Genomic DNA, 18,270 nt, shown 5'->3' with positions numbered 1-18,270 from the left:
TAAAACACATACATATACAAAATTTAAAATCAAATAAAATGAATTAAATAAATTTGGCTGAATTAATACCCATAATTTAAAATACCCATATTTTAAAATACATTAAAATTTAAAATTTGCACTTAAAAGGGAGAAGATTTAGGCGAGGCCAGCTTGATGAAATAACAGAGTCTTCAGCTCGCAGCGGAAGGTGCGCAGATCCGGAATCCTCCGTATCTCTGGGGGGAGCTCGTTCCAGATCGTCGGTGCCCCCACAGAGAAGGCTCTCCCCCTAGGGGCCGACAGCCAACATTGTTTGGCCGACGGCACCTGGAGGAGCCCCTCTCTGTGGGAGCGTACTGGTCGGTGGGAGGCTGTTGATGGAGTAGGCGGTCCCGTAAGTAACCAGGTCCTAAGCCATGGAGCGCTTTAAAGGTGGTAACCAGAACCTCGAAGCGCACCCGGAAGACCACCGGGAGCCAGTGCAGCTCACGCAGGAGAGGTGTTACATGGGAGCTCCATGCCGCTCCCATAACCACCCGCGCGACCGCACTCTGTGCCAGTTGGAGCCTCCGGGTGCTCCTCAAGGGGAGCCCCATGTAGAGAGCGTTACAATAGTCCAGACGAGAGGTGACGAGGGCATGAGTGACTGTGCGTAACGAGTCCCGATCTAGAAAGGGACGCAACTGGCGAATCAGGCGAACCTGATGAAAAATCCTCCCGGTCACGGGCGTCAAGTGCTCTTCTAAAGACAGCCGTGAATCCAGGAGGACGCCCAAGTTGCGAGCCCTCTCCGTGGGGGCCAATGATTCGCCCCCAATAGTCAGTGATGGCGTCAACTGACTATATTGGGACGTTGGAAACCACAGCCACTCAGTCTTGGATGGGTTGAGCCTGAGCCTGTTCCTCCCCATCCAGATCCGTACGGCCTCCAGGCACCGGGACATCACTTCAAGGGCATCGTTGGGGTGGTCCGGGGTGGAGATGTACAGCTGGGTGTCGTCAGCGTACTGATGGAACTCCACCCCGAAACCACAGATGATCTCGCCCAGCGGCTTCACATAAATGTTGAACAAAAGGGGCGAGAGAACCAATCTGCGGCACCCCACATATAAGGGGCCTTGGGGTCGATCTCTGCCCCCCTGTCAACACAGACTGCGACCGGTCAGAGAGAAAGGAGGAGAACCACCGTAAAACGGTGCCAGATGAGCAATCCTGAGTTGGATTTTTTTGCCCAAACATGCAATCTTTTGGGTCCCTCCATCATCTTCCCATCTCCTTTACCCACTACGTTCAGAAAACGGTCCCTTTGTGATGGAGATGAGCTGCTTCTCAGTTTGATATGGATGCGTATATAAATAACTAAAGCTGTCTATCAGGAACCCTCGGACATGGGCACATGGGCCTGAGTGGCGCAGCAAACTAATGCGACTGTTAAAAAGGTAGTATTTAGCTTCCAGCTGCCTGCAGTTACTGCAGGTTCGAATCCCACCAGGCTCAAGGTTGACTCAGCCTTCCATCCTTTCTAAGGTAGGTAAAATGAGGACCCGGTTTGTGGGGGCAATAAGCTGACTTTGTATAAATATACAAAAGTATGAAGGCTATTGCTTAGCGCATTGTAAGCCGCCCTGAGTCTCCGGAGAAGGGCGGCATATAAATAAATAAATAATATTCCAATCACGGCATCAAAATTCTCTTTCATTTTCTCTTCCGGCCTCAGCACAAGAAGCTGGTGGAAGGCAACCTCTATGAAGAAGTCTCCACGGCCAGCTACTCGGAGAACGACATCAGCAACTCCATCAAGAATGGCATCCTGTACCTGGAAGATCCCATTGACCATGTGAGCTCCTGGGGGTGGGTGGGCCACGTGGTGGTGATTGAGGCTTCCTGGTGTCTTCAGAAGATCTCCAGATGGTCTCCACCACCATGGTTTGCTCATATCAAACTTCCCCAGCCAGACATTTGCTAGATCAGTGTTTCTCAAACTTGGCCCCTTGAAGATGGGTTGACTTCAACTCCCAGAATTCTGGGAGTTGAAGTCCACCCATTTTCAAGGGGTCAAGGTTGAGAAACACTGATCTACAGTACAGGTAACTTTGGCAGCCAGAAAATTGGGAAGCCACCACAATGGATGGAAACAAGAAGTGACGGATGGAAACTAATCAAGGAGAGAAACAACCTAGAACTAAGCAGAAATTTCCTGATAGAACTATTAATCAGTGGAATAGATAAATAGATAGATAGATAGATAGATAGATAGATAGATAGATAGATAGATAGATAGATAGATAGAGATAGAGATGATAGATAGGGAGAGAGGGAGAGGGGGGAGGGAGAGATAGATAGATGATAGATACCTTGTTTCCCCCAAAATAAGAATTCCCTGATAACAAGCCCAATATTAACAGCCTTTGGTTGATAAAGACTGAGTTATTTGAGTAAAATAAGCTTTGTATAAAGTTTGTGTGTGCTGCATTCTTTGGGGGTCCGTAGCTGGGGCAAAACACCATTTTACTTGCTCTGGAGGGGAGATTATCTGGTTCTCGCCCTTTGGAGTCACAAATTCCCATGTTCCCATGGACCAGGGGTTTGGTTGAAAGATGGGAATTGAGCTAATAGGTGCCCAGACCATGTCTTAAATAGTCTGTTTCCATCATACTCAGCTGTACAGGCAGTCCTCAGTTTACGACTACAATTGAGCCCCGAATTTCCGTTGCTAAGCGAGATAAACTGTTAACTGAGTTTCGCTTCATTTTACGACTTTTCTTGCCACTGTGGTTGGCAATCTGGCTTCTCCATGCGCTTGGCTGGTCGGGAAGGTCGATCACCTGACCCCGGGATGCTACGACCGTCATAACTATGAGTCGATTAAGTGTGTCTGAATTTTGGTTGCGTGACCATGGGAGGATGCTGCCACGGTCGTAAGTGTGAAAAACGGTCTTAAGTCACTTTTTTTCAGTGCCGTTGCAACTTTGAATGGTCACTAAACAAACTGTTGTAAGTTGAGGACTTATCTGTACAGCTATCAACACCATGCCGTGTTGTTTTGGGGTGAAATGCTAGGATTCTGCTTGGGGGGATTTGCACTTGACCTGTACTTGATCTTGTGTCCAAAAATACTTTTATCCCTTCTGTTTTCTCTTGCTTTGACAATACGCCCCCCCCCTCTTTCTCCGTCACAGACCTGGAGCCCCCACTACTTTGTCCTGACAAGCAACAAGATCTACTACTCGGAGGAGACCTCCCACTACCAGTCCCATGGGGAAGAGGAGGAGGAGGCGGAACAGAAGGAGGTATTCTGCTGATGGAGACTCTTTTGAACGGCTTGGCCTCCATGAGGACTAGTGGATTGTGAAGAAATCCCTTAGAGATGGCTGGGGAAGCCGAGTTTTTGCCAGTCTCATTGTGGAGCGATAAACATTCATTATTGTTAGGAAAGAAAGGATGGAGGCTAACTTCCCTCCCACTCACTTACCCACTTGTTGGGGAAAAGTTTGAACACTTTTCCTGCTCATCCTGCAAAGTTAGGCATTCAGAATGCCCAATAATATAGCAATAGCTTTTAGACTTATATACCGCTTAACAGTGCTTGTACAGCCCTCTCTGAGCGGTTTACAGAGTCAGCCTCTTGCCCCCAGCAATCTGGGTCCTCATTTTACCCACCTCGAAAGGATGGAAGGCTGAGTCAACCTTGAGCTGGTCAGGATCGAACTGCTGGCAATGGGCAGAATTAGCCTGCAATACTGCACTCTACCACTCTACCACTATGTCCTTCCTTCCTTCCTTCCTTCCTTCCTTCCTTCCTTCCTTCCTTCCTTCCTTCCTTCCTTCCTTCCTTCCCTCTTTCCCTTTCTCTCTTCCCATCCCTCCCTCCCTTGAATATCCATCCATCCATCCATCTTCCTCCCACCCTCCCTCCCTCCCACTTAGCAATAGCCCTTAGACTTATATGCCGCTTCCCAGTGCTTTCCAGCCCTCTCTAAGCATTTTACAGAGTCAGCCTCTTGCCCCCAACAATCTGCCTCCTCATTTTACCCACCTCGAAAGGACGGAAGGCTGAGTCAACCTTGAGCCGGTCAGGATTGAACTGCTGGCAATGGGCAGAGTCAACTTGCAATACTGCATTCTAACCACTGCACCACCACAGCTCCTTCAGTACTTTGAGTCTTTAGTCCCCCTGCATTCTAGTAGACGGGGGGAATGCTGTAGATACAGTATAACTTGATTTCAGCAAAGCTAGTGATGCTAGCTATCCTTGTTGGCAAATTGATAAAACATGGGTTGGGTTTTAACAATACCATCAGCACTTAGACTTATATACCACTTCATAATGGTTTGCAGCCTTCGCTAAGCAGTTAACAGAGACAGCATTTTGACCCCAATAATCTGGGTGCTCATTTTACTGACCTCGGAAAGATGGAAGGCTGAGTCATGCTTGAGCAGGTAAGGATTGAACTGCTGGCGGTCGACAGAGTCAGCCTGCAATGCTGCATTCTAACCACTGCGCCACCACGGCTCTGTATAAAGGATGTTGTGTAGGATTTGCAAGCTCCTAATCTTTGCACTCGGTGATCACACAGCATTGCTATGTTATTACCCTGTTTCCCCTAAAATAAGACTTCCCCTGATAATAAGCCCAATCGGGACTTTTGAGCGCATGCACGAAAATAAGCCCCCCCTGAAAATAAGCCCCCCCCCGAAAATATTTAAACACATATGCAGCCGGTCCCCACCATTTCCTCTGGTTTCTTCCAAGTGCCCCAAAATAATAAGATCTCTCCAAAAATAAGGCCAAGCGCTTATTTTGGGGTTCAAAAAAATATAAGGCAGGATTTTATTTTCAGGGAAACATGGTAGATATCCCCCAATGGGGTCCCTGTTGGTCTCTCAGCTGGGTTGTTTCCTTCAGATGTTTCATGACCCAACTAGGTAACATCATCAGTGCTAGAAGGGAATGGGTGTTTGGAGTGGACGAGAAAGAGAAAGGGAAAAGGAGGAGGAGGAGGAGAAGGAATGATAGAAGAGGAGGAGAAGGAGAAGGAAAAGGAAAAGGAGGACTATGGGGTCCTTGGTGCTATTGGAATTTTTTTTCTTGTAGATGTTTCATTACCAAACCAGGTAACATCATCAGTGTTAGAAGGGAGTGGGGTTTGCACCTTCTAACACTGATGATGTTATCTAGTTTGGTAATGAAACACCTGCAAGAAAACAACCAAGCTCAGAGAGCCCCACGGGCCCCCCCAGAGTCCTCCTCCTCCATTCTGCACATCCCACTCCCTTCCAGCACTGATGATGTTACCTAGTTGGCTAACGAAAGGTCTTTAAGAAAACAATCCAGCTCAGTTCAATCCTAAACTACAAATATTCTTTTTTTTACCAATAAGAGAACTAACCAGTGTTGGTCATCTAACGTTTCGCACTGAACGTCCTCAGGCCGTGAGACCCAGTTTGCCACTTGATCAGGCAGGCCAGTCTGTTTCCATTCGGCACAGGTTCAGTCCAACAGCATATTTAAGACAGACTGCAAGGGAATTTGTCATATAGAAAGAAAATGCTGGTTAGCAACCTTGTGCCGGTTCAATCCCACAGCCGCCATGCTGTTCGTGAAATCGCTTTAAATATATATCCTGCTTTTCATCCTTAAATTGTCAAATGGGTTTTAGTTTTCAATGTTTTAAATTTTTGGGCCACAGTTATATAATTCTTTTAATAATTTTTAAATTTTGTATTGGTATGTGTTTTAGTTCTGGCTGTGCACCGCCCTGAGTCCACTAGGAGAAGGGCAGGATATAAATTGAATGAATGAATGAATGAATGAATGAATGAATGAATGAATGAATGAATGAATGAATAAACAAATAAACAAACAAACAAACAAACAAACAAACAAACAAACCAAAATATTCATCTATTAAGGTAAAGGTAAAGGTTCCCCTCGCACATACGTGCTAGTCGTTCCTGACTCTAGGGGGCGGTGCTCATCTCTGTTTCAAAGCCAAAGAGCCAGCGCTGTCCAAAAATGTCTCCGTGGTCATGTGGCTGGCATGACTCAACGCCAAACGCTGTTCCCTTCCCACCAAAGGTGGTCCCTATTTTTTCTACTTGCATTTTTACGGGCTTTCGAACTGCTTGGTTGGCAGAAGCTGGGAGAAGTCACGGGAGCTCACCCCATTATGCAGCACCAGGGATTCGAACCGCTGAACTGCTGACCTTTCGATCGACAAGCTCAGCGTTTTAGCCACGTCCCACTCATTCATCTATTACTTGCAGTTAAAACAGTAAAAATACTTTAAACTTAAGATTTTTAGAGTCAGCCTAAGGAATTCTGTAGGACCTTCTTCAAGGAAGAAGCCTCCAGAATTTGGCTGATATGCAGCGTGCTTTTTTCAAAACGTGCCAGAACACAGATAGTCCTCGACTTATGACCACAATTGAACCCAATGTTTATATTGCTAAGTGCGAAATTCGTTAAGCAAGTTTGTTAAGCCCCATTTTACGACTTTTCTTGCCAGGTTTGTGAAGTGAATCCCTTCAGTTGTTAAATTATAACACGGTTGTTAAGTGAGTCTGGCTTTTCCCCGTTGACATTGTTTGCCAGAAGGTTGCAAAAGTTAATCACGTGATCCCAGGACACCGCGACTGTCATAAATACGAATCATTTTTTAAGAACCTGAATGTAAATTACGTGCCCACACAGGGATAATGCAACAGTCGTAAGTGTGAAAAACGGGCATAAGTCATTTTTTTCAGTGCCGTTGTAACTTCGAACGGTCACTAAACGAACCGTTGTAAGTCGAGGACTCCCTGTAGTTCAGACAGCTCTTAGGAATATGCCATGTCTCATTTACGACTGCTGTTCTCTCTCTCTCTCTCTCTCTTGTGCTTCCTTCCTCCCTGTTTCAATCCCACATGTCCTCATTCCTTCTCCTCTCTTGTTCCGTCTTGTCTCGGGCGGTTCCGTAGGAGTTTAACAACAACGAGCTGCACTTTAGTGAGAAATGGTTCCATGGCAAACTGGGCGGGGGCCGCGACGGGCGTCAGATTGCCGAACGGCTGCTGCACGAATACTGCACCGAAACCGGGGGCAAAGATGGCACTTTCCTCGTCCGCGAGAGCGAGACATTTGTGGGCGACTACACTCTCTCTTTCTGGTAAGACCCCCCCCTTCCCTCAACACCCCAAAATCTTTGACCGTCGAGATTGGGCTTGCTAAGCATTTGAATGGAATCAAGTAACATTTGTTGTCATTTTCCTGCATAGGCAGTCCTCGACTTACGATCACAACGGAATGCAAAATTTCTGTGGCTAAGCGAAAGATTTCTTACGTGAATTTTGCCCCGTTTTACGACCTTCCTTGCCACCGTCGTTAAGCGAATCACAGCACTTGTTAACTTAATCCCACGGTTGTTCAGCGAATCTGGCTTCCCCATTGTCTGTGCTCGTCAGAAGGCCTTTAAAGCCCCGTTTTACGACCTTCCTTGCCACCGTCGTTAAGCGAATCACGGCACTTGTTAACTTAGTCCCACGGTTGTTCAGCGAATCTGGGTTCTCCATTGTCTGTGCTCGTCAGAAGGCCTTTAAAAGGGGATCATGTGACCCCGGAACGCTGCAGCAGTCATAAATATGAATCAGTTGCCCAATGGCCGAATTTTGATCATGTGACCCTGGGGATGCTGCAACGGCCATAAGTGTGAAAAACGGTCATAAGTCGCTTTTTTCAGTGCCGTTGTAACTTTGGACGGTCACTAAATGAACTGTTGTAAATCGAGGACTTCCTGTATACACTGCAACGGCACGCATTAAAATGAAATTCCGACACACGGCTCTTGAAAATAAGAAAACGGCAAAATTTGGGGGAGAGCAGTCGGACACCTCCCTGCCCTAAAGTTCAGGCATCGTTTTGTGTCCAAAAATCATGAGAAAAAACGGTACAGGTTAGTCCTCGACCTACGACCACAATTGAGGCCAAAATTTCCGTGGCAAAGCGAGTCAGCTGTTGAGTGAGTTTTGCTCCATTTTACGACCTTCCTTGCCACCGTTGTTAAGTGAATGTTAAGTTAGTCACACGGTTGTTAAATCGAATCCGGCTACCCCGTTGACGTTGCTTGTCGGAAGGTCGTAAAATTCGAAGGTCGTATTTTTGTCATAAATACGAGTCAATTGTCGAGCGTCTGAATTTGGATCACGTGACTGCGGGGATACTGCAACGGTCGTAAGTGTGAAAAACGGCCACACGTCACTTTTTTTCAGTGCTGTTGTAAGTTCCAACGGTCACTAAATGAACTGTTGTAAGTCGAGGACTACCTGTAACTGCAAGGTGAAAACGTGAAAATTTTACCCATTAAACTTCCAACCTTTTCATCTTCTCCGCTGCGTTTTGCAGGCGTTCCGGACGGGTCCAACATTGCCGCATCCACTCGCGGCAAGAAGCCGGCACCACCAAGTTCTACCTGACCGACAACCTGGTTTTTGACAGCCTCTACAGCCTCATCTGCCATTACCGCGAGGTGCCGCTGCGCTGTAACGAGTTTGAGATGCGCCTGACGGACCCCGTGCCACAGCCCAACGCCCATGAGAGCAAGGAGTGAGAAGCCAGGGCTTCCCTTCCTTTTCCTTTCCTTCCCTATTTCTTTTCTTTTCCTTTTTCCTTTCCTTTTCTTTCCCTCTTTTTCTCCTTTCCTTTCTCTTCCCTTCCCTTTCCCTCTCCTCTCCTCTCCCTTCCTTTCCTTTCCTTTTTCCTTTCCTTTCCTTTGCCTCTTTCTCTTTTCCTTTCTCTCTCTTTTTCTCTTTTCCTTTCTCTCTTTTTCTTCCTTTTTTTCCCTTTCCTTTCCTTTCCTTTCCTTTCCTTTCCTTTCCTTCTCTTCCCCTTTCCTTCCCTTCCCTTCCTTTTCTTTCCCTCTCCTCTCGTCTTTTCTTCCTTTCCTTTCCTTTCCTTCCCTTCCCTTTCCCTTCCTCTTTTCTTCCTTTCCTTTCCTTTCCTTTCCTTTCCTTCCCTTCCCTTCCCTTCCCTTTCCCTTCCTCTTTTCTTCCTTTCCTTTCCTTTCCTTTCCTTCTCTTCCCCTTTCCTTTCCTTTCCTTCTCTTCCCCTTTCCTTCCCTTCCCTTCCCTTCCTTTTCTTTGCCTCTCCTCTCCTCTTTTCTTCCTTTCCTTTCCTTCCCTTCCCTTTCCCTTCCTCTTTTCTTCCTTTCCTTTCCTTTCCTTTCCTTTCCTTTCCTTTCCTTTCCTTTCCTTTCCTTTCCTTCTCTTCCCCTTTCCTTTCCTTTCCTTCTCTTCCCCTTTCCTTCCCTTCCCTTCCCTTCCTTTTCTTTTCCTCTCCTCTCCTCTTTTCTTCCTTTCCTTTCCTTCCCTTCCCTTCCCTTCCCTTCCCTTCCCTTCCCTTCCCTTCCCTTCCCTTTCCCTTCCTCTTTTCTTCCTTTCCTTTCCTTTCCCTTCCCTTCCCTTCCCTTCTGATGCTCCTTGTCACCCCAATCCTGGAATTTGGGGGAGGAGGGGGATCAGGAGATGACCATCCCTGGAGAGCCCCCTCCTGCAGAATCCTGAATAATGCTGGCTCGAATCCAAGCCTCATCCCTTCTTCGCTCTCAAAGGCTTTCTTAGCAGCAGAGCTCAGAGCAGCAGAGAGGGTGTGGGAGCTTCTGAGCACGCACAGAGTGCCTTCAAAATTTAAGGCCTCCAAAACAAGGAAGGACTGAATAATGGTAGACAGATCACTCCCTCTTTAGCATTCCTCACTGCTTGAGTTGGGGGAGAGCTTTTCATTGTTTTAAAAATTAATTTATTCTTAATTTACATTTAATTGTTTTTAATAAAATGAGGCAGAGCTTGGATGTGTGGTGCAGTGGCCTAGAGGCGGAGCTCTCGCCTCACAATCAGGAGGCTGTGAGTTCGATCCTAGGTAGAAGCAGGTATTTCTCTCTGGGCACAATGAGAATATATCTGCTGAATAAAACTCCGCATTGGCGACAGGAAAGGCATCCGGCCAGGAAAACACTCTGCTAGCTCAGTTCAGTTGCCCAGACTCCACCCCGCAAGAGATTATGGGGTCGTTAAAAGAAAGAAGATGAGGCAGAGCTTGGATGTTTCCTGGCAGATCTGTGAGCCCTTCACCCTTCGGTCTTGACCCCTGCGTGTGTCTGAGTTGGCATCTCTTCTCTCCCCAACCGCCCCCCCAGGTGGTACCACCCGAACCTGTCCCGTCTGCAGGCCGAGCACATGCTGATGCGGGTGCCCAGGGACGGCGCCTTCCTGGTGCGCAAGAGAAGCGAGGCCGACTCCTACGCCATCTCCTTCCGGTGAGCCTGGCCATGTGCCCCGAAGCCCCGGGGCTATAAGCAGGGTTGTACAGATAGTCCTCGAGTTACGACAGTTCGTTTAGCGACCGTCTGTTTGTACCTCAAGGGGCTGGCCTTTCTCCCTGCTTCTCCCCTTGACCTTAACGTGATTTGGGGATCCGCCTGACAGCCTTTGTGTCCCCCCCCCGTCCCCCCCCCCCAGGGCCGAGGGGAAGATCAAGCATTGCCGAGTTCAGCAGGAAGGGCGGCTTTTCACGCTGGGCAGCTCGGCGGAGTTCGAGAGCCTCCTCGACCTGGTCAGCTACTACGAGAAGCACCCGCTCTACCGCAAGATGAAGCTGCGGTACCCCATCAACGAGGAGACCTTGGAGAGGATGGGCACGGCGGTGAGAGGCTCCCTCTGTCTGGTCCAGGGGTTCCCCACCTGGGCCACTCCAACCCCCAGAATTCCCCAGCCCCCATGGCTTCCCTTTTGCCACCAGCCCAAACTGTTATTTTCACAAAAAAGTAGAAGGAAAGGGAGGGGAGGGAGGGAGGGAGGAAGGAAGGAAGGCACCAAGAAGATGGATGAATGAGGAGAGGAGGGAGGAGGGAGGGAGGGAGGAAATAAGATATAGAGAAGAAAGGGAAGGATGGAAGGAAGGAGAAAAAGGAACGAAAGAAAGAAGGAAAGAAAGAAAGAAAGAAAAAGAAAGAAAGAAGAAAAAAATAAAATGAAGGAAGGAAGGCATTGAGAAGATGGATGAATGAGGAAGGAGGGAGGGAGGGAGGGAGGAAATAAGACATAGAGAAGAAAGGTAAAGGTGGAAGGAAGGAGAAAAAGGAAGGAAAGAAAGAAAAAGAAAGAAAAGAAAAAGAAAAGGAAGGAAGGAAGGAAGGAATTGAGAAGATGGATGAATGAGGAGGGAGGAAGAAAAAAAGACAAGAAAGGGAAGGATGGAAGGAAGTAGAAAAAGGAAAGAAAGAAAAAAGAAGGAAGGCATTGAGAAGATGGATGAATGAGGAGGGAGGGAGGAAGAAAAAAAGACAAGAAAGGGAAGGATGGAAGGAAGTAGAAAAAGGAAAGAAAGAAAGAAAAAAGAAGAAGGAAGGCATTGAGAAGATGGATGAATGAGGAGGGAGGGTGGAAGGAAGGAAAAATAAGGCATCAAGATGGATGAATGAGGGAGGGAGAAAATAAGGCATAGAGAAGAGTAGAAAGGGAAGGAAAGAAAGAAAAAGAAAGGAAGGCATCAAGAAGATGGATGAATGAGGAGGGAAGGGAGGGAGGTAGGAAGGAAATAAGAAATAGAGAAGGAAGGGAAGGAAGGAAGAAAAAGGAAAGAGAAAAGAAAAGAAAGAAAATGAAGGAAGGAAGGCATTGAGAAAATGGATGAATGAGGAGAGAGGGTGGAAGGAAGGAAAATATAAGGCATCAAGAAGATGGATGAAGGAGGGAGGTAGGAAATAAGGCATAGAGAAGAGAAGAAAGGGAAGGAAGGAAAGAAAAAGAAAGATAGGAAGGAAGGAAAGAAGACCCAATCCTCCCTGATTTTAACCCAAATCAAGCATTAAATTTATTTCTCCTGGAATAAATATGAATGCCAAGCAGTGGATTAGCAGGACTACCTGCCTGGGGTGTTGTTATTTCTGATGGGTTCTGCATGGACAGCATGAAGTTGGAAGGAGCTTTCTAGACCTACTGCCATCATAGAGATCTGCCTCTTGCTCATTTAGAAATGATTTTCTAACTTGGAGGTGGGATAGAAATAGCAGTGAAGGAAAACACACAGCTGACAATAGTTTGGAGAAGGTGTGAGAGTTATTTTCAGTCTGAGCTACTTTTTTTACTTTAGTTACTTTAGTACAAAGAAGGTCATTCCTTCTTAGGAATAGGTAAGGCCCTGAAGACTTATTTATTCCAGCAAGCCACCCTAGGCTAAATGGTTTTTAATGGGATTTTTTAAATTTTATAGACTTGGGGTTTTAAATTGGGAGGCCGATTGATTTAATCTCTTTTAATTATCTTAACTTTTGTATTGTATGTATTTTAATTTTGGCTGTTCACCGCCCTGAGTCCCTTTGGGAGAAGGTGCGGTATACAAATTAAATTAATAATAATAATAATAATAATAATAATAATAATAATAATAATAATAATAATCTTACATCCTCTGACGATACCTTAACAGTTCCTAGGTCCTTGGTTAGGACTCGAGCTGCTGAGCTATTAACCAGCCTCAAAGGCTGTGAATCTCACTAAAGATTAACCAATAAATAATAATAATAATAATAATAATAATAATAATAATTATTATTATTATTATTATTATTATTATTATTATTATTATTATTATTATTATTCAAGGATATATATTTTTTCTCTCTCTCTCTCGATTTTGGGGGGGGTCTTCCTCCATGTTGGGGTCCTTAGAAATGGAGTGGACCAGAGTTTCTTAACCTCAGCAACTTTAAGAAGAGTGGACTTCAACTCCCAGAATTCCCCAGCCAGCACAGCTGTGCTGGCTGGGGAATTCTGGGAGTTGAAGTCCACTCTTCTTAAAATTGCTAGGATGGAAAACTCCTGCTTTCAAAAATGGGGCCAGGGTTTTAGTCACAAATCTTTCCTGACAGGAGCTGGATTATGGGGCGCTGTATGAGGTGAGGAGCCCTCACTTTTACGTGGAAGCCAACAAGATGCCCGTGGCCAGGGTAAGTGGGCGAGGCTGAGGAGTTATTTCTGCATTTTTTATGTGTTGCGGGTTTTTTGAGTGTATTGTGAGCCACCCTGGGTCTTTGGAGAGGGGCGGCATATAAATTGAAGAAAGAAAGAAAGAAAGAAAGAAAGAAAGAAAGAAAGAAAGAAAGAAAGAAAGAAAGAAAGAAAGAAAGAAAGAAAGAAAGAAAGAAAGAAAGAAAGAAAGAAAGAAAGAAAGAAAGAAAGAATAGATTTAGCCATCTTCTCCCAAAGGTGCTTTTTCCAAAAAAAAAAACTTTCCTATTTTTCATTCCTTGAAAACATTTCACTTCCCCCCCAAGAAGCTTCTTCAGTTCTTCCGAATAGACAGCTACATTAGTTCAGAACTGAAGAAGCTTCTTGGGCGAGAAGCGAAATGTTTTCAAGGCAACAACAAAAAAGTCCAGCTGGCTTTTGGAAAAAGCACTTTTGGGACAACCATGATTTGGATGATTGAGTATCTTCTCATATTAGATGCTCAGTTTATGGATTTAGCTCTCTTCTCATTGTTACAATTAAAAACACAACCTACAACAGTTCATTTAGTTGTTCAAAGTTACAACGGCACTGAAAAAAGGGACAATTTTTCACGTTTACAACCATTGTAGCATCCTTGAGGTCACGTGATTAAAATTCAGAGGCTTGTATTTATGACGGTCGCAGTGTCCCGGGGTCACAGGATCCCCTTTTTGTGACCTTCTGACAAGCAAAGTCAACGGGGAAGCCAGGTTCACTTAACGACTATGTGCCTCACTTAACAACTGCAGTGATATCATTTAACAAATATGACAAGACAAGTCGTAAAACAGGACAAAACTCCCTTCATAAATGTCTCGTTTACTAACATCAATTCCAGACTCCATTTTGGTCATTTTACCTTTTGCAGTGTACCGTAAAGGCCTTGTATGACTACAAAGCCCAGCGAGAAGACGAGCTCTCCTTCTGCAAACAAGCCATCATCCATAACGTTGACAAGCAGGATGGGGGATGGTGAGTCCCAGATGAATTTGGAAGGAGGAACTTCAAGAGACCCTTGCTGGGTAACTCCAAAGAAGCCAGGAATCTCAGCTCAGGAAGAAAAAAGGGCCCCAAAACATAACAGAGTAACCAAGTTGGAAGGGACCTTAGAGGTCTTCTAGTCCAACCCCCTGCAGAAGCAGGAGACCTTCTACCATTTCTGACAGATTGCTGTCTAGTTTCTTCTTAAAAACCTCCAGTGTTGGAACAACCACAACTTCTGGTAGCAAGCTGTTCCACTGATTAATATATATATATATATATATTTTTAATTATTAAACAAAAACGTAAGACAAAAATACTTACAAACATGTATACATAAAGACAATACAAGGAAAAAAAACCTAACTAACTAACAACTAACATTGTTTCAGCCTATCGGCTGACTTCTAGAAAACTGTTGCATTGGTGATTATTTTCTGTTTCACCTCTATTTCTCTATTAGAGATCTATTTTATGTGCTTACTTGTTTTTACTTTTTTACATCTCTAAGGCTTAACTTTATACCCTATTTTTAAATTTTCCTCTATGTGTAAATATCTATTACTTCTATTAATATCTATTACTGATTAATATTTCTCTCCATCAGGAAATCCCTCCTTAGTTATAGGCTGCTTCTATCCTTGATTAGTTTCCATCCATTGTTTCTTGACGTCCCTTTAGATCTTGGGGTTCACGACTTAATGCTTTGATGATTTCCTCCCCTGGTTTTTTTTCTCCTTTGTTTAAAAGACCTTCAGATACCTAGAGAAGGACATTCAGGGTTTATTCTTGGCTAATGCCCTGCAGGGCTGTTGTTTTGCAGAGGAACTGACAAATGGGACCGACGTGCCCAAAGGAAAGGAATTAGAATACGTCATACGCAACTTTGCTTGGCGATGATGGCTACATGATGGGCTGATTAATCCTTGCTCCTTGGAAGCGCCATCTTGATCTAACTCAGCTGATCATCTAGAACAATTAACCAGTGGAACAGCTTGCCACCGGAAGTTGTGAATGCTCCAACACTGGAGGATTTTAAGAACAGACTGGACAGCCATTTGTCTGAAATAGTATAGGGCTTTCTGCCTGAGCAGGAGGGTGGACTAGAAGACCTCCAAGGTCCCTTCTGTTAAGGATATTCTTGGCTCATAACCGATGTTATGGGTTATTGAGCAGAGTACCCCTTGAGTATGCACATGAAAGCGGCTGAGAGTGAATAACCACAGTTAATATACTGACACACTGAGCTGTGGTAGTCTTTTACTTTTTAGAAAAAAGCAAGTCCAATAACAATCCAAGTCATACATAGATAAGGCGATAGTTAAAATATCAATTCAGGGATATTTCCAAGTACAAAGTCTTCTTACCAGTTGTTGTCATTACACAATAAAACAGTTCTTCTTGAGTTTCAAACAGGAACAAGTTCAGTATTAAAACATTCAATAAATAGTAGAAAGCAACAAGTAGCAATGATCAAACAGTGATCATGCAGAGAGAACAGGTAGAGAGTAACAGCAAATAAGCAGATAAAATGGTGTAGTGCCCACAAGCCATGATTCAGGCTTCCCCTTAAGTACATTGGCTACAGAGCTTAGCCAGTCAGGATACAGGATGATGCAATACAGTCTTAAAGCAATATAATACTTTTTGACAAACATGTATTGGTAGTTTATATATTGCCTGACCAACTAGTTAGACAATAGCCATTTCCTAACATGGGGTCTCCTGCTTGAGCAGGGGGCTGGACTAGAAGACCTCTAAGGTCTCTTTCAACTCTACTCTGCTTGATTGAGCAAAATTTGGGAGCTCGGCAACCAGCTTGTATTGATCACTGTTTCAGGCTCCTGGGTTCCTCTAATCTCCCTCACTTAACAACTGCATTGATTCGCTTAACAACCACGGCCAAAAAAAAAAGGGTCGTAAAATCAGACACAACTCCCTTCACAACCGCCTTGCTTAGCAATGGAAATTCCGGTCGCGACTTCGGTCGTAAGTCGAGGATCACTTATATTCGCGCAACAGGTGCTGTGCCGAGAGAAATGTCTCGTCTGTTCTGTTCTGTTTTTTATTTATTTATTTATTTATTAATTTAATTTGTATACCGCCCTTCTCCCAGAAGGGACTCAGGGCGGTGAACAGCCAAAATTAAAAAACATACAAATGCAAAAGTTAAGATAATTAAAAAGAATTAAATCATTGGCTACCCAAATTTAAAACCCCAAATCCATAAAATTTAAAATCCCAATTAAAAACCATTTAGGCTAGGCCGGCTTGATGAAATAAAAACGTCTTCAGGGCTTTACGGAAGGTCCGGAGGTCCGGGATCAATCGTATTCCAGGAGGCAGCTCATTCCACAGGGCGGGTGACCCCACAGAGAAGGCTCGCCCCCTGGGGGCCGCCAGCCGACATTGCCTGACCGACGGCACCCCGAGGAGGCCCTCTCTGTGAGAGCGTATTGGCCGGTGGGAGGTTATCGGTAGCAGCAGGCGGTCTCGTAAGTACCCTGGCCCTAAGCCATGGAGCGCTTTAAAGATGAGAACCAACACCTTAAAGCGCACCCGGAAGACCACCGGGAGCCAATGCAGCTCGCGCAGGAGAGGTGTTACGTGGGAGCCCACGTCGCTCCCATAATCACCCGCGCGGCCGCATTCTGCACCAGCTGGAGCCTCCGGGTGCTCCTCAGGGGGAGCCCCATGTAGAGAGCGTTACAGTAGTCCAGGCGTGACGTAACCAAGGCATGAGTGACTGTGCACAAGGAGTCCCGATCCAGAAAGGGGCGCAACTGGCGTATCAGGCGAACCTGATAAAAAGCCCCCCTGGCCACGGCCGTCATATGCCCTTCTAAAGACAGCCGTGTGTCCAGGAGGACGCCCAAGTTGCGAGCCCCCTCTGTGGGGGTCAGTGACTCGCCCCCAATAGCCAGCGATGGCACCAGCTGGCTATACCGGGACGCCGGCATCCACAGCCACTCGGTCTTGGAAGGGTTGAGCAATGGAAATTCCGGTCGCGACTTCGGTCGTAATTCGAGGATCACTTATATTCGCGCAACAGGTGCTGTGCCGAGAGAAATGTCTCGTCTGTTCTGTTCTGTTTTGCTTGTGTGCCATTGTGTCCCCCGCCTTCACAGTCCCCAACTGTGTTTCTCCGCTTTCTTTCCTCCCTCCCTCCCTCCCTCCCTCCCTCCCTCCCTCCCTCCCAGGTGGCGAGGAGATTATGGCGGGAAGAAGCAGCTCTGGTTCCCTGCTAACTACGTGGAGGAGACCTTGAGTGCCTCCGTGCCGGAGCAGGACGAAGCGGTCAGTTCCTGTTTCGGCCAGCTTTCTCTGGGAAACTGCTACGAATGTAGAGAGGACAAACCATGTTGGCTTCATCCTGGCTAGCTTTTCCCTCTGGGCAGAGGTGGGCTTCGCATACGGTAGCTACCGGTTCGCCCAGCACCGGAAATGTGAGCGTGCGCCATCCGCGGATGCATGCGGCGTCACAAAACACAGCAATTTGCACACGCACGCCATCCACACATGTGTGCGGGGTCCAAAACACAGTGATGTAGGGCGGGATTGCGCCAGCGTGGGCCCACTCACAAGTCGTCACTACCGGTCCGCCTGAACCGATCCGAACCGGCTGAATCCCACCTCTGCTTCTGGGAATGTGGGACTCCACCCAGCACATCTTCAGGAACCGAAGATGGAGGTTGCAGCTCCATCTTTTCCAAGAAGGGAGTGCGCAAATACAGGTAGTCCTCAATTTACAACCACCATGGAGCCCAGAATACGTTGCTAAGCGAGACATTTGTTACAACACGGTTGTTAAGCGAATCCGGCTTCCCCGTTGACTTTGCTCGTTGGAAGGTCACAAAACGGGGAATACGTGACCCCAGGACGCTTCGACGGTCATAAATAGGAATCAGTTGCCCAACGGCCGAATTTTGATCACGTGACTCGCGCGATGCTGCAACGGTCATGAGTGTGAAAAATAGGTCATAAGTCACTTTTTGGGGCCCATTGCAGTGATCTAAACGGTCACTAAATGAATTGTTGTAAGTTGAGGACTACCTGTACAGTTAATACTCAACAGTTTGTTTAGTGACCGAAGTTACAAAAGCACTGAAAAAAGTGACTTATAACCATTTTTCACACCTACGACCATTGTAGCATCACGTGATCAAAATTCAGACGCTTGGCAACTGACTCATATTTATGACCGTCGCAGTGTCCCGGGGTCATGCGATTCCCCTTTTGGAACCTTCTGACGAGCATTGTCCATGGGGAAGTCAGATTCACTTA

The 18,270-nt window shown here is 46.0% G+C and overlaps 1 protein-coding gene across 2 annotated transcripts in view; it reads left to right on the top strand.

Annotated features, from left to right (window-relative positions):
• Positions 1-18,270, top strand: part of LOC117666979 (1-phosphatidylinositol 4,5-bisphosphate phosphodiesterase gamma-1-like) — a 94,045-nt gene that overhangs the window by 57,195 nt on the left and 18,580 nt on the right. For both annotated transcript variants that reach the window (XM_060681785.2, XM_087891405.1), the window contains 9 exons: positions 1,700-1,819; positions 3,162-3,272; positions 6,943-7,130; positions 8,363-8,563; positions 10,152-10,271; positions 10,474-10,657; positions 12,885-12,962; positions 13,874-13,977; positions 17,187-17,283. In XM_060681785.2, the coding sequence (XP_060537768.2) occupies positions 1,700-1,819; positions 3,162-3,272; positions 6,943-7,130; positions 8,363-8,563; positions 10,152-10,271; positions 10,474-10,657; positions 12,885-12,962; positions 13,874-13,977; positions 17,187-17,283 (1,203 nt within the window). The remainder of the gene's footprint in view (positions 1-1,699; positions 1,820-3,161; positions 3,273-6,942; positions 7,131-8,362; positions 8,564-10,151; positions 10,272-10,473; positions 10,658-12,884; positions 12,963-13,873; positions 13,978-17,186; positions 17,284-18,270) is intronic.

Source organism: Pantherophis guttatus, chromosome 3 (assembly GCF_059756535.1).
Source record: "Pantherophis guttatus breed Tessera chromosome 3, ASM5975653v1, whole genome shotgun sequence".
Lineage (NCBI taxonomy): Eukaryota > Metazoa > Chordata > Lepidosauria > Squamata > Colubridae > Pantherophis > Pantherophis guttatus.
The sequence above is the reverse complement of the archived record's forward strand: the minus strand, read 5'-3'. Positions and strand labels throughout refer to the sequence as shown.